Source organism: Tursiops truncatus, chromosome 15, assembly GCF_011762595.2.
Source record: "Tursiops truncatus isolate mTurTru1 chromosome 15, mTurTru1.mat.Y, whole genome shotgun sequence".
NCBI lineage: Eukaryota > Metazoa > Chordata > Mammalia > Artiodactyla > Delphinidae > Tursiops > Tursiops truncatus.
The window spans coordinates 16,305,146-16,318,358 of NC_047048.1; the positions used below are offsets into that span (position 1 = coordinate 16,305,146).

The 13,213-nt window shown below is 59.6% G+C and overlaps 3 protein-coding genes across 4 annotated transcripts; 2 read left to right on the plus strand and 1 right to left on the minus strand.

Annotated features, from left to right (window-relative positions):
* Window positions 1-1,438: 1,438 nt before the first annotated feature.
* On the plus strand, window positions 1,439-6,951 carry CORO1A (coronin 1A). Of its 2 annotated transcripts, none has more exons than XM_033840164.2 (11): window positions 1,439-1,572; window positions 3,164-3,362; window positions 4,514-4,636; window positions 4,727-4,856; window positions 4,944-5,128; window positions 5,276-5,395; window positions 5,595-5,699; window positions 5,813-5,958; window positions 6,074-6,131; window positions 6,221-6,436; window positions 6,738-6,951. In XM_033840164.2, exons 2-11 carry the CDS (start codon window positions 3,165-3,167, stop codon window positions 6,840-6,842), a joined length of 1,386 nt encoding a protein of 461 aa, XP_033696055.1. In that variant the 5' UTR covers window positions 1,439-1,572; window position 3,164; the 3' UTR covers window positions 6,843-6,951. The 2 variants fall into 2 exon arrangements, with proteins under 2 accessions (XP_033696055.1, XP_073648264.1); XM_073792163.1 differs by lacking the exon at window positions 1,439-1,572 and adding an exon at window positions 2,429-2,537.
* A 2,310-nt stretch (window positions 6,952-9,261) lies between these two features.
* BOLA2B (bolA family member 2B) lies at window positions 9,262-10,025 on the minus strand. Its single transcript, XM_033840951.2, has 3 exons — window positions 9,893-10,025; window positions 9,704-9,801; window positions 9,262-9,404 (listed from the first exon to the last, which is right to left on the minus strand). The coding sequence occupies exons 1-3, from the start codon at window positions 9,953-9,955 to the stop codon at window positions 9,305-9,307; spliced, it is 261 nt and encodes an 86-aa protein (XP_033696842.1). The 5' UTR covers window positions 9,956-10,025; the 3' UTR covers window positions 9,262-9,304.
* A 120-nt stretch (window positions 10,026-10,145) lies between these two features.
* Window positions 10,146-13,074, plus strand: SLX1A (SLX1 homolog A, structure-specific endonuclease subunit). Its single transcript, XM_033840950.2, has 6 exons — window positions 10,146-10,600; window positions 11,142-11,193; window positions 11,286-11,615; window positions 12,487-12,614; window positions 12,776-12,863; window positions 12,945-13,074. Exons 1-6 carry the CDS (start codon window positions 10,413-10,415, stop codon window positions 12,972-12,974), a joined length of 816 nt encoding a protein of 271 aa, XP_033696841.1. The 5' UTR covers window positions 10,146-10,412; the 3' UTR covers window positions 12,975-13,074.
* Window positions 13,075-13,213: the final 139 nt, after the last annotated feature.

A 13,213-nucleotide genomic window follows, 5' to 3' on the forward strand; every position in this document is an offset into this window, starting at 1 on the left:
GCTCAGTAAATCCCAGCCGTTATTCTCATCACTTCCGCTGGAGACACAATCCCTGCCCATCCCCGTCCAGTCCAGTCCAGTAGCAGGCTCTCAGGTGAAATACAACACAGAGGTTCTTAAATTGGATGCTTGAATGGAATAAAAGTGTGTAGGACACTTTTATAACCACTCGAGCCTCATAATTGTAAGCTGGATGGGACAAATCATATTTAGCCTCCATTTACAGATGAAGAAACTGAGGTTTAGACCTCTTGCCCAAGATCACGCAGCCAAGCTGTGGTGGAGGCAGGATTTGAACCAGGGGCTGAAGGATCACATCGTTGGGACTTTGCTCAGGCTGCCCCTCTGCTGACAAGAACTCCTCCGGTCACGCCTGTTGGCCCCTTCTCATCCTTTCAGGTTCAGTCCCAATACTCTAAACAGTAACAGTGGTGGGAGGCAACATTTATTAAGTGCTTGCTACACTTTGGATGAGGTGCAGAAGGCCTTCTGTTCCAATAAAGTCAGGAGGTAGGTATGACGCTGTTACAGAAAGAGAAACTGAGGCTGACAGAGGTTAAGGAACCTGCCCAACGTCACTCAGTAGGTGTGCCGGCCGGCCAGGAGTCAAGCTCGCACAGCAGTCTGATTCTAGAGCGGGTCTTTCCGCATTGCTACCTCCGAGACGCTGATGCCAAGGATGGGAACGAACTCCTTCCTCTTAGTCTGAAGTCTGGGCTTTGGCCTCTACTTAGCTCTTGGAGCTGTTATTTGCGCCTCTCCTTTCAGTAGACTGAGAGCTCTTTGGGGCAGGAACTCAACTCTGACTTTTTCACTTCCGTAGGCCCTGCACAAAGAGGCTCTCCATAACACCAAATTATTTCATCCGCCCCTGTGAGGCAGGCAGAGGCGCTCCTAGGTGAGGACAGACCCAGAGAAGTTAAGTGACTCTCCCAAGGCCACCTGCTTGTAAATGTAGGAGCCCGGAGAGGCCCCAGGCTTCCTGGGTGCAGGTGGGCGCAGGGTTCTCCCTCCTCCTTGTCCCCCCGCCTTCCTGTTCCCTGAGCGTCGTCGGTGGGGGAAGAGATGGCAGCATAGCCTTAGCTGGGGCGGGGGGGGGGGGGGGGCTGTACCAAGGCCGCTGGGAGGACTGATGGGCCCTTTTATGAATGCCAGGCGAAGGATGGCGAGTAGGCTGGGGGTGGGCTGAAGGAGGGAAGAAGGAACGGGTATTTTTTACATTTTGACATTAAAAAGTGCAGATCAGATTGTCAGCGACGGGCCAGCAGCATCTGTTTTGGTTTCGAATTGGCAGCCTAAGGCGCTGAGCTTCTCCGCGGAGGGAGGGGAGGGGAGGGGAGGGGAGGCTGCGGGCTGGTGGGGCGAGGCGGCGCCTCTGCGGAGGGAAGGGCTCTCCCCTTCAAGAGCTCCGCCCAAAGGGGCGCTGCCACCCCTAAGGAGGCGGGCGCCGCTGCTTCTCATTCATTGTCTTGACAAGAGCATCCTCAGCCGGCAGTCGCAGGCTCCTCCAGCTGCTTCCTCCTCCTCCTCTCCCTCCTCCGTCTGGGGGGGTCACTCATCTCTCAGCAGCAGGTAAGGCTGGAGCCCGGGGACGGGACTCGGCATCGCTGCCCTGGGCCACCTGTGGGGCAGGCGGGAGCCTGGCAGAAGCCCTCTGCGGGGGCCGACAGACTGTCAGAGCGAGCTGGCTCGGAGGCGGGGACAGAGCCCGTTCACGCCCCGCGTGGCGGGACTCGCCTGGGGTGTGGGTGCGCGGAGGAGGGTCCGTCTGCGTGTCTGAGAGCTCCGGGAGCGGGCGAGGGTGAGGGACCACCGCAGCCAAGATGGAGGTGGGGGAGCCCGGGGGTCAGGACACGCGCCGACCGGACTCTCCCCAGAATGGGAGTCTTTGGGGTGGCAGTCGGGGGCAGGGTGGGGTGAGCCCAGCAGCTGCCCTGAGCTTGGAGACAGGAAGGGGTTGAGAGCAAAACAAGAAAAGACCAAGTTCCCCTTTCCGTGGTTTCCGGGCCTGGTACCTGCGGTGGGGAAGGAGGTGGGGTGGCACGATGGCTTCCTGTCTCCCAACCTCCGATTTGCGGCTCCCTCTCCCCAGACCCAGGCTTCCCATCTGGGATGGATCCCCTGCCCCCAGACTGCTTCTCCTCACGCAAGCTCCTCACCTGCTTTCCGGGCGGGTGGACCCCGGAGCCTCTTGGAGAGTCACGGGATGGGCGAGGCTGGCTGGAGCCCCCAGTGAGAAGGGCTAGGCCTGAAGGGGGGGCAAAAGGGTGAAGCTGGGGCCGTGGAGGAGAGGCCCTGGGGGGGCCCCCACGGTGAGCTGGAAGGCGATGCTGTTGGGCGCCAGGATGGGGGCCTGGAGCCTGGGGAGCCAGAGGCAGGCCCCTTGGCTTCGCTGTCACCCAGCCCGGGGGGAAAACCATCCTAGCTGGACCTCCGTCTGAGAAGTGGGTGCCGGCCTCTCCCTTCCTGAGCATAGTTCCACTGGGACTGGAGAAGGCACTGAAGGGCACCTGCTTAAGCAGAGGCGAGAAGCAGAGGTGCGTGGAGGAGGTGATGCTGGGACCTGAGCCATCCGCTTGTTTCTGGAGCCCGGAGACCTGCTGGGGAAGCCCTCCTGCCACTGAGGACATGCCTCCCAGGCAAACCTACACACTGCTTCCCTCAGCATGTCCAACCCTGGGCCTGGAGGCGGGGAGGGCCCCTGCCTTTAGGCAGCTTCTCATGTGGGTGTGAGGGTGTGAGGTCTGGACACTGAGGCTGAGAGAACCCACCCTCCAAGCTGTCGCATTGAGGCCCCGGAGTGTGACCCGTCAGAGAGGAAGGGCTCTGTGTCCGTCAACCATTCTGTGGTCAAATCGGCACTAGGTGCTACCCCACATCAGGCTCTGCCGGGGAGGCTGAGGGTACAGAAGCCAGGCTTGGGGCGGGTTGAGAAGGTGGGCCTTGCAGGTTAGCCAGGGGTGAGGAGGTGTGGGCAAGGCGAGTGTGAGCATAGCAGGATGTCAGTTACAGAGGAGAGCGGCAAGGGGCCGGGGAGACATGCTGGGGAAGTTAGCTGAGGCCATGACTGCCAGGCTGAGGAGGGTCCTGGGGGAGATGGGGGCCACTGTAAGGTCAGAGTTGACCTGAAGGGAGAAAAGCCCTCCACCTGTGTGCCTTCCAGGATGAGCCGGCAAGTGGTCCGTTCCAGCAAGTTCCGCCACGTGTTTGGACAGCCGGCCAAGGCTGACCAGTGCTATGAGGACGTGCGCGTCTCACAGAACACCTGGGACAGTGGCTTCTGCTCTGTCAACCCCAAGTTCGTGGCCCTGATCTGTGAGGCCAGTGGGGGAGGGGCCTTCCTGGTGCTGCCCCTGGGCAAGGTGAGCCCCTGGAGCCCTGGTGGGGGGGCTCTGGTCATCTAGTGGCCCCCTGGGGGTCCTGATGAGGTGATTGACTATCCCCAAGCCTTCCCAGGCCACAGTGTTGTCTGTAAAGTTGAGCTGAGCCAGATGAACCTTAGGCTTCCTTCAGCTCCTACATGCAGTGGGCGGATGGAAGCTAAAGCTAGAGGGGAGATGACACGGGAAGGGACGTACAGTGAGTCCTGCAGACCCAGGGCCAGGCCTCCCAGTTCTCAGCCTGGACCTTTCTCCCCTCGGGAGCACGAAGAGGGCTGGGATGGAGTCTGGGCAAGTGCTCTTAGGGTTTGGAGGGAACTTTCGGAGCCCTTGGGAATGCAGCAAGCTCTGGTTCCAAGCTCACAGGCAGGGGTGATGTAAGAGACCCTCTCGGCTCCCCCAACCCGGCCTCCGTCAGATCTTGCCTCCCCTGCCCTGTTGTCTGCTGACCCCCACCCCCAGCACACTCCTGTGCTCTTGGGTGGTGAGACAGGAAGGGGAGACAGGCCCTCAGTTGTTACCTTAAAAGGTCCGATGGAAACAAGAGAAGAGGAAGTGGTTGTCGGGGTGAGAGCTGGGCCCGCTCTTCACACAGGAAGCCCTGCTGCAGCAGCTGTCCCCGGAAGAGCCCATTTCCAAACCTCTGCTCCTGCCGGGGGGCCGGTTATGACAGACTTCCCCATCCCTGTCCTTTTGGAAGGACCCATCCCTACAGCCCCATCATTCACACACACTTCCTTGGGGAACTCCAGCCCCAGTATAACTACCCCCCAGCAGCCTGTCCCATGCCCAGGGCCCTGGCCTGTCTTCCCATGGGGGCCTCACCTGGGGAAGCAGGGGTGGGAGTACCAGGCCGTGGGGCATGGATGAGAAACTGAGCTAGAGATGGCAGGAACTTGGCAAGGCTCTGACAGCAAGGCAGGACCAGCCCCCTGTGCCCATCCTGCACTACTGAGTTGCCCAGAGAACTCTGGGGCAGGGGCAGAGGACCAAACCCTCCCACCCCAGGCCCCGCTCTGCCTCCCAGGGACCTCACAGCTTTTCTCTCCGTGCCTCGTGGAGGGGAGTGGGGAGGTTGGATTGGGTTTGGAGGGCAAAAGCACCTCCCTCAGAGGCCCTGCTGTGTCCTCTAGACTGGACGTGTGGACAAGAACGTGCCTATGGTCTGTGGCCACACGGCCCCAGTGCTGGACATCGCCTGGTGCCCGCACAATGATAATGTCATTGCCAGTGGCTCCGAGGACTGCACAGTCATGGTGAGTGTGGGGACACACGGGCCAGGAGGGGGCTCCAGCACTGGAGCTGACGTTCGGAGCCCCCGAGACTCACTCGCCGCTTCTCTGCAGGTGTGGGAGATCCCTGATGGGGGCCTGGTGCTGCCCCTGCGGGAGCCTGTCGTCACCCTGGAGGGCCACACCAAGCGCGTGGGCATTGTGGCCTGGCACCCCACAGCTCAGAATGTGCTTCTCAGTGCAGGTGCCCGGGGGGAGAAGCAGGGAGGGCTGGTCCCCTGACAGCGAGGGTGGGAGGCTCATGACTTCTGACACTGGGGGCATCGCCCAGGTTGCGACAATGTGATCCTGGTGTGGGACGTGGGCACGGGGGCGGCCGTGCTGACACTGGGCTCGGACGTGCACCCGGACACAATCTACAGCGTGGACTGGAGCCGAGATGGCGCCCTCATCTGTACCTCCTGCCGCGACAAGCGATTCCGCATCATTGAGCCCCGCAAAGGCACCATTGTAGCTGTGAGTTGCCTTGACCCTTGACCCTGAGAGCTTTGCCCCTCCTACCCACCACCAACCAGGCCCCTAGATGCTACCCACTCCCAGCTGGGGCCTGGCCCTTAGGGGGTGCGTGCGGATGCCTGACCGGTCCCCTCCCTTTCCTTCCAGGAGAAGGACCGTCCCCATGAGGGGACCCGGCCTGTGCGTGCCGTGTTTGTGTCAGATGGAAACATCCTGACCACAGGTTTCAGCCGCATGAGTGAGCGGCAGGTGGCGCTGTGGGACACGGTGAGTGCCCGGCAGGGAACAGGCTTAGTCCCAGCCCTGCCAAGTGTCTGGCTGGAAGGCCATGGCCTCAGTTTACCCACCGCGAGATGGGGTTTTCCGCTGGTTGGTCTATAAGCCCCCCACCCCACTCCTCCATCACTGGACCGCACCTGGGCCTGACGTGGTCCAGCTCATTATAAACCCCTGCCCGTCTCTACAGAAGCACCTGGAGGAGCCGCTGTCCCTGCAGGAACTGGACACGAGCAGCGGTGTCCTGCTGCCCTTCTTTGACCCTGACACCAACATTGTCTACCTCTGTGGCAAGGTGGCCCAGTTGGGCAGGGGGTCGGGGGAGCAAGGTGGGCAGGGGGACTGGGAAAGGACCACGGCTGGAGGCATCTGCCCGTGTTGATCCTCCCTTGCATCCACCACCTGCAGGGTGACAGCTCTATCCGGTACTTCGAGATCACTTCCGAGGCCCCATTCCTGCACTATCTCTCCATGTTCAGTTCCAAGGAGTCCCAGCGTGGCATGGGCTACATGCCCAAACGTGGTCTGGAGGTGAACAAGTGTGAGATTGCCAGGTAACTGCCCCTGCCCCTGACCTGAGTATGCTCCTTGGGCAGTGCCGACCGCACGCCGCGCTTCAGTCCCAGCCCAGCCATGCTGTGGGCGCTGATCGCCTTCCTGCTTCCACAGATTCTACAAGCTGCATGAGCGGAGGTGTGAGCCCATCGCCATGACGGTGCCTAGAAAGGTGATGCTCCAGGGTCCCTCCCCGGGCTCTCGGAGTGGCGGGTGGTGGTGTGGCCCACTTTCTTAACCAGCCTTGGCCTTGCCCCACAGTCGGACCTGTTCCAGGAGGACCTGTACCCGCCCACTGCAGGGCCTGACGCTGCCCTCACAGCTGAGGAGTGGCTAGGGGGTCGGGATGCCGGGCCCCTTCTCATTTCCCTCAAGGATGGCTACGTGCCCCCAAAGAGCCGGGAGCTGAGGATCAACCGGGGCCTGGACACTGGGCGCAAGAGGATGGCACCTGAGGCCAGTGGCGTTCCCAGTTCGGTGAGAGGCAGATGGGAGCCCGGGAATCAGGACAGGAAGATGGGGTAGGGCAGGGGCTGCTACCGATGTGGTCATTGACCCAGTGGAAAGAGGCTGGCATTTGGGGCAGCCCAAACTCACAATGTTGGGGATCCTTTGGGGGCTGGGAGTGGATAATCCTGAGGCCTCAGAAAACAGGTTTCAGGCTTATAGGCCTGCAGCTCTCTGGCTGAGAGACAGAAGGGCCCAAGCCCTGGGGCTCTTGGGAAGAGGCCTAGTGGCCAGGGAGGAGCTGGGCCTGATGCAGCCCTGGATCCCCCAGGATGCCGTATCCCGGTTGGAGGAAGAGATGAGGAAGCTCCAGGCCACGGTACAGGAGCTACAGAAGCGCCTGGATAGGCTGGAGGAGACAGTCCAGGCCAAGTAGAGGACCACCGGCTGAGGCCAACGGCATCGCCTCCCTCCCTTCCACTCCCACTCCTCAGGCCACCATGGCAGATAAGAAAATACTAATAAAATGGCTTTATTTTCTGGTACCTCTCAGACTCCAGTGACTGGTCACCAGATGCTGGGTCTGCTGAACTGACCTGCACTTGAGCTTCCCCCTCCATAGCCTCGATGAGCTTGACCCATGGCAGGGGCGGGCTGGGGAGATGCCTCTGAACGCCCTAGACCACAGACAGGAACAGGCCTTTGCGGGTGGGAGCCATCCTGCGCTGATGTGGGTTGGGAGCCTGCTCTGTTTTCCAGCTGGTAGGTCGAAGCTGCTCAGGGATCTAGCCTGGAGCCTCGGTCATTCTGTTTACCCCAAATCTGCCTTTGCTAGTCAACCACAACACCAGCTTGCATGCAGCTGTCCTGACACTGCTGCCTGCTTGTGGGGAAGATGAAGCAACCAGCACTTACATGACATCTTCCAAACTGTAAGCCCAAGGGATCAAAATAAGGGGTCCTTTTGTAAGAAGAAAGCTTAGAATCAAAGCAATAGGCCCTGACCCTAGTTTACAAGCAAGGAAACTGAGGCTGAGAGCAGGAGCTGGGCTTGCTGAGGGACAGATCCCGAGTCAAGATGCAAGTCTCCCCTTCTAGTTCAGAGCCTTCCCTGCACCACATGGCTGCCTCTTTTTTTTTTTTTTTTTTTTTTGTTTGTTTGTTTTTGCGGTACGTGGGCCTCTCACTGCTGTGGCCTCTCCCGTTGCGGAGCACAGGCTCCGGACGCGCACGCTCAGCGGCCATGGCTCACGGGACCAGCCGCTCCGCAGCATGTGGGATCTTCCCGGACTGGGGCACGAACCCGTGTCCCCTGCATCGGCAGGCGGACTCTCAACCACTGCGCCACCAGGGAAGCCCCCACATGGCTGCCTCTTGAACCCTGTCTGTGGCTTCCACCTGAGTCTGACCTCAATCTGTCAAGCCCTATCAAGGGGGGACTTGGAAATGGGTTTCCGATGGCCAACTTAGCAGGTGATCCCCCCTGAGCTGGGACACAGGACTGTTGGGGATGGGTGTCCTGGCCACAGCAGGGCTTTGTTCATCCACATAGGGACCACAGCAAGGACTAAATGTCCCTTTTGAACCCCCATTCCCCTTTGGCATGCTGTACAAATGTCCCTGTCTGCCCATTTGGGTCTCAATCTCTATGCAAACCATGTGACCGTGGGCAAGTCACTTCTCTCCACGCCTCAGTTGCTCATCTATAGAATGGGGAGGGATTCCACCACAGCTCTGTGAACCCAGGGGGTGGATCCAATCAGGGGTGTGGTACAGAGAGAAGGAGACCATCTGGAGCCTGGGCCTCAGTCTCCCACACAAAGGGATGATGGGCCCTTCTAGTGAAGCAGACTTGTGGGTAGTCACTAGTTCTCCTGGCCCAGGGAAACGGAAAAAAGTTCAGGGAAGGATCCTTGGAACTCAGAAGGGTTAGCCCCTACTCACCATGATTTCCAGCTTCCTCTGAGAGAAACAAGAGAGGGAGATGGGGGTGGGGGTGGTGGTAATTTAGGGGCCAAGAAACCGGCCTTGAAAACAGGAGAACAGGGTAGGTGGGATGGTTGAAATCTGCAATTTCTCACCCCCAAAGAGCTCTGGCCCCAGTTAGCACACTTCCTATTCCTCCTGGGTCTCAGGGCCCTCACCTATGCAAGGCCTAATCAACTCTGGCACTTGTGTCGACTCTAGGGCATCACATGCCCCAATTTTGTGGCTCTGGTCGGCCTTACTTTCCTGCTGTAACCCTATGCCCATCCCACCCCTCCATTCCTGAAAAACTTCACCAGCTCTCCAGGGTCAGCTGTGGCCACATCAAGCCCAGGGCCAAAGGGTCACTGGACTTTCTCCAGGGGCCAGAAAACACTGCCATTCCAGGTGTTGGGAAGCCCCTGCTAGGGTACCAGGTCCCTGAGGCGGTGAAGGGCTTGGGGAACCAACAGGGGAAGTGTGGAATCTTCTATAATGCCTCTGACATTGGGATGATATTAGGGAGAGGGAGAGGTTTGTTAAATTGCCCAAGGCCCTAAAACCGTGAGCACTTCTCATCTATGCATCTTGAAGGAGGACAGAGCAGGAACCCCCAGCAATGGTCAATGAATGGGTGGGTCGGGTGGGTAGTGGCCGTACCCCAAGGGGGTCCACCAAGGATTACAAAGAAGACCTGTGAGGCCCACCCTGGAAGGGACTTTAAGAACTGAACTTTCACTTTATAAGTGCGGATACGAAGGCCTCTGTGTGGAGAGGTACTTGCCCAAAGTAAAACAATGGAGAGTGGAGGGCAGGGAGAAGCCAGGCCCTAGACCCGGCCTCTGCACACCTCCCACCCTCCTACACACAACACACACTGACACAGAAGCTGGGCCTGACTCATAATTTAATAGATGTGCAGGTCCGGGTCCCTTATTTCTGCTGCTCACGGGTCCACTGCTCTGGAGTCAGGGTTTTCTGCTCAAAAGCATGGATGTGCAGGAGCTCTTCTGCTAGGCAAGTGTTCACAAGCCTGAGAGAGAGATGGGGTTAGAAAACGGCAGGCTGGGGCCTGCGTCGCAGACCCCGAATCTAGGGTGAGCCGGGAGACTGTAAGTGTCCCCCAGGTTGTAGTCCCTGAAACCTGGCAACAAGAGAGGTAGAGGGCTGAAGTCTCAATATTTGAAGCAGAGGCCATGAAGGCGGGATCGCTGGGGTCGTGGTCTGCGGTGCTGGGCCGCATTGGTGGGGGTGAGTTAGGTTTTGGGGAGCGGCCGGGGATGTAGTCCTGGAGCTGGGGCCGCGCTGAATGAGGTTTTCCTGGGGTCTCACCGGTGTCTCTGAAGCAGCGGCTTCCCCTCGAACTTGGCCGACACCACGAGGACTCGGAAGCTAGACGCGCAACGGTTGGGAGTCGTGTCCTCCACTTCCTATGGGGCAGAATGGGGTGGATGGTGCCAAGCCCGCCCCTCAGGAGCCCTGTTCCCCTCGCTGGGCGAGCGTCCACGCCGCTCAACTCACCACGTGTTCCGCCTCCAGGTCCCGCTGCAGCTTCTCCCGGAGGTACTCGGCGCTGAGTTCCATTGTGGCAGCCCAACAGGGTCGACGTCCCAGCGGGGACAGTACCCCTGCTCGCACCCCTGCCACACTGCTTCCGCCCTTACTAGCGCCACTTCCGTTGAGGTCTCTACTTCCGCCCTTACTAAGGCGTCAGTAAACACAGCACTTCCGCCCTCTTGCAAGCCCAGTTTTCCAACAGTCTCCGGTTTCTGCACCTACCATCAGTCAGCCAATCAGAGTCTGCATAAGGCCCCGGCGGACGCTAATTGGTACCCGCCGCCTGCACAGCAGCCCGGGATCTGCGCCCCGGTTTGGACACCCTAGCTCCAGCTAGTAGAGGGTGCACGAGCCTGCATTGCTGTGGCCTCTAGGGTACCTTGGGATTGCCCCCAAGCGCTTTTTCCGAGACAAGCATCTTGCGTCCCTGGCAACCCAGCTCTCCCCGGGGTCACAGGCCAGAGCAATCAACCCCCAAGTTCCGATGGGCCCCACAGGGGGCGCGGCGAGGCCCGGGCGCTTCTTCGGCGTCTACCTGCTCTACTGCCTGAACCCTCGGCACCGGGGCCGCGTCTACGTAGGGTTCACGGTCAACCCTGCTCGTCGGGTGCAGCAGCACAACGGGGGCCGCAGAAAAGGCGGGGCCTGGCGGACCAGTGGACGCGGGCCCTGGTAAGAGGCGGTGGGTCACTGTCAGGAGAAGGGCTTCTAGGAGGAGGCCGGAGCCGGCGGAGGGGAGGCCCGTTGAGAGGGGCGCGGCCGGGTTGGGGGCTGAAAAACAGGGCTGCGGGCGGGGTCCTAGTGACGAGGGGGGGACTATCGCGGGGGAGAAGGAGTAGTGGGGAGGCGGAGCCCTGTGAGTCTGGGCTGTGGGTCTCAGAGGAGGGGGTTGGGTGGGAAGGGGATTGATGATCTAGGTTTGGTCCATCGACACGGGGCTTGGTGAACAAGGCTGGGTTGGAATAGAGAAAGCCTGGAAGGGAGAGGAACTGAGGAGGGCTGTTGAATACCTGTGACTGGAGGCGGGGCCTGAGGTTAGCAGGTGCGAGGGGACATACCTCCATGAAGGGGGCAGAGCCTCGTGGTCTAGGCTTGAAGCCGGGTGTGACTCCCCTCTCGGGTAGGACCGGAGGCGCACCATGGCGAGGGGATTCGGTTTGACACGGGGAGGGGCGAGGGGCTCACAGGCCGCGCCCCTCATTCTCTTCCCCAGGGAGATGGTGCTCATCGTACACGGCTTCCCCTCCGCAGTGGCCGCCCTTCGGGTAAGAAAAGAGACGGGGGTGCCGGGAGGACGGGGGCTAGGGCTTAGGGCCTTCCTCGGACGGCCCTGAAGCTCAGTACTCCCCGCCTGCAGTTCGAGTGGGCCTGGCAGCATCCGCAGGCCTCGCGCCGCTTGGCGCACGTGGGTCCGCGCCTGCGCGGCGAGGCAACCTTCGCCTTTCACCTGCGCGTGCTGGCGCACATGCTGCGCGCGCCGCCCTGGGCGCGACTCCCACTCACCTTGCGCTGGCTGCGCGCCGACTTCCGCCAGGATCTCTGCCCGCCGCCGCCGCCTCACGTGCCGCTGGCCTTCGGGCCTCCGCCGCCCAGGGCTTCAGCCCCGAGGCGCCGCGCGGCTGACACCGAGTCCGAGCTGGAGCATGACGCCGAGACCCGCTGCACCCTGTGCGCGCGTGTGCTCCAGGTAAGACTCTCCACCTGGTCTCCGGGTCAGGGCGGTCTAGGATTCAGAGGACTCAAGATCAAGCTGTTTCTTGAGGGACTGGGCAGCCCACTGACACCCTTTGGCCAGTCTGCCCCCATCTCGAAAACGGGGATCATAGTGCTTGCGGCCATTCCTCGACGCCAGTATTCTCCTTTCAGGGCTTTTGCCCTTTCCCTTTGACTGAAAGGTTCTTCCCTAGACCTTACGTCTTGATAAAATGCCACTTTTCCTCCGTGAGGTTTTCCTTGGTTTTCCAACTGAAATTGCCACTCTTTCTTGTACACTTCCCTGGCTTCTTTTAACACTTATTATTGTCTGACATACTGTGTATTTTATTTACCTTGTTATCAGTTTCTGCCCCCCCCCCCCCCGCCCATTCTAAACTCTGCTGGGGCATTTAGTTCCTTTTCACTACTGTAGAACAGGGTCTAGTGCAGAGCAGATTGCCAATAAATATTTAATAAATTAATTGAGATGATGAGTCTGGCTTCTACTGAGCCCTCAGTAAATGTAAGTTGAGCTCTTGCCATTCAGAGCTTAAGTGACCTGCCTGAGATTGCTCAGCCTTTAAGGAACTGTAGGTCTGGCTGCCCTGCTGTGGTGTTATGTAATCGCTGCTAACACTCAGAGAAAACTGGCCAGCTTAGTCCCTGTGGGCCAGTATTTTAACGTCTCCGTGCCTCAGTTTCCTCATCTATAAATTACAAATAATAGTATCAAGAGCGCATGTCTCATAAGGTGGTTTTATGTGAAGTCTTGGAACAGTGTCTAGTCCATAGAAATTCTTCACCATTGCTAGCTACATCATTACTCCCCATTTTCTCTCTTACTTGCCTGCCACCTCTGACAGGATGAAGAAGACCCCCTGTGTTGCCCCCACCCTGGCTGCTCCCTGAGGGCCCATGTGATCTGCCTGGCAGAGGAGTTCCTGCAGGAGGAGCCAGGGCAGCTTCTGCCCCTAGAGGGCCAATGCCCTGGGTGAGTCCAGCACCCCTACTCCAGCCTGGTTTAGCTCTGGGAAGACGGTGCCCCGTTGTCCAAGTCCAGGCCTGCGGTAGTCCTCATCTTAGCGCCCAGGTCCTGGCCTGGAGGAGGCTTGGGATCCTGACTCTATCTCCTACCAACCGCACCCCTGGTAGCTGTAAGAACTCACTGCTGTGGGGAGACCTGATCTGGCTGTGCCGGATGGGCACCGAGGAGGAAGAGGAGGACTCGGAATTAGAAGAGGTGAGAGGTGGCTTGGGCCCCAGCCTCACTACCCCACTCCATCTCCTGGGCTGCCTTTCACCAGCCCTCTTGTCTCCACAGGAACACTGGACCGACATGCTGGAGATCTGATCCTCAGCGTCCCCAACCTCTGCCCACTCCTTTTCTGTGCCACCCCCTGTGGGTCTGGGCAGTTTTTACTTGAGTACAATAAAAAGTCTGAGTTAAGGTACCTTCTGGTGTTTGCTGGGGGGTGGGAGAGTGGGGTAGGAGGCAGAGGCCCTGCCAGTCCCTGGGGCCTGAGGAGGACAGAGTGGGGAACGGCCACTGGCCCCAGCACGGACCAGCCTCTGAAGTCACATAGTCCTTTG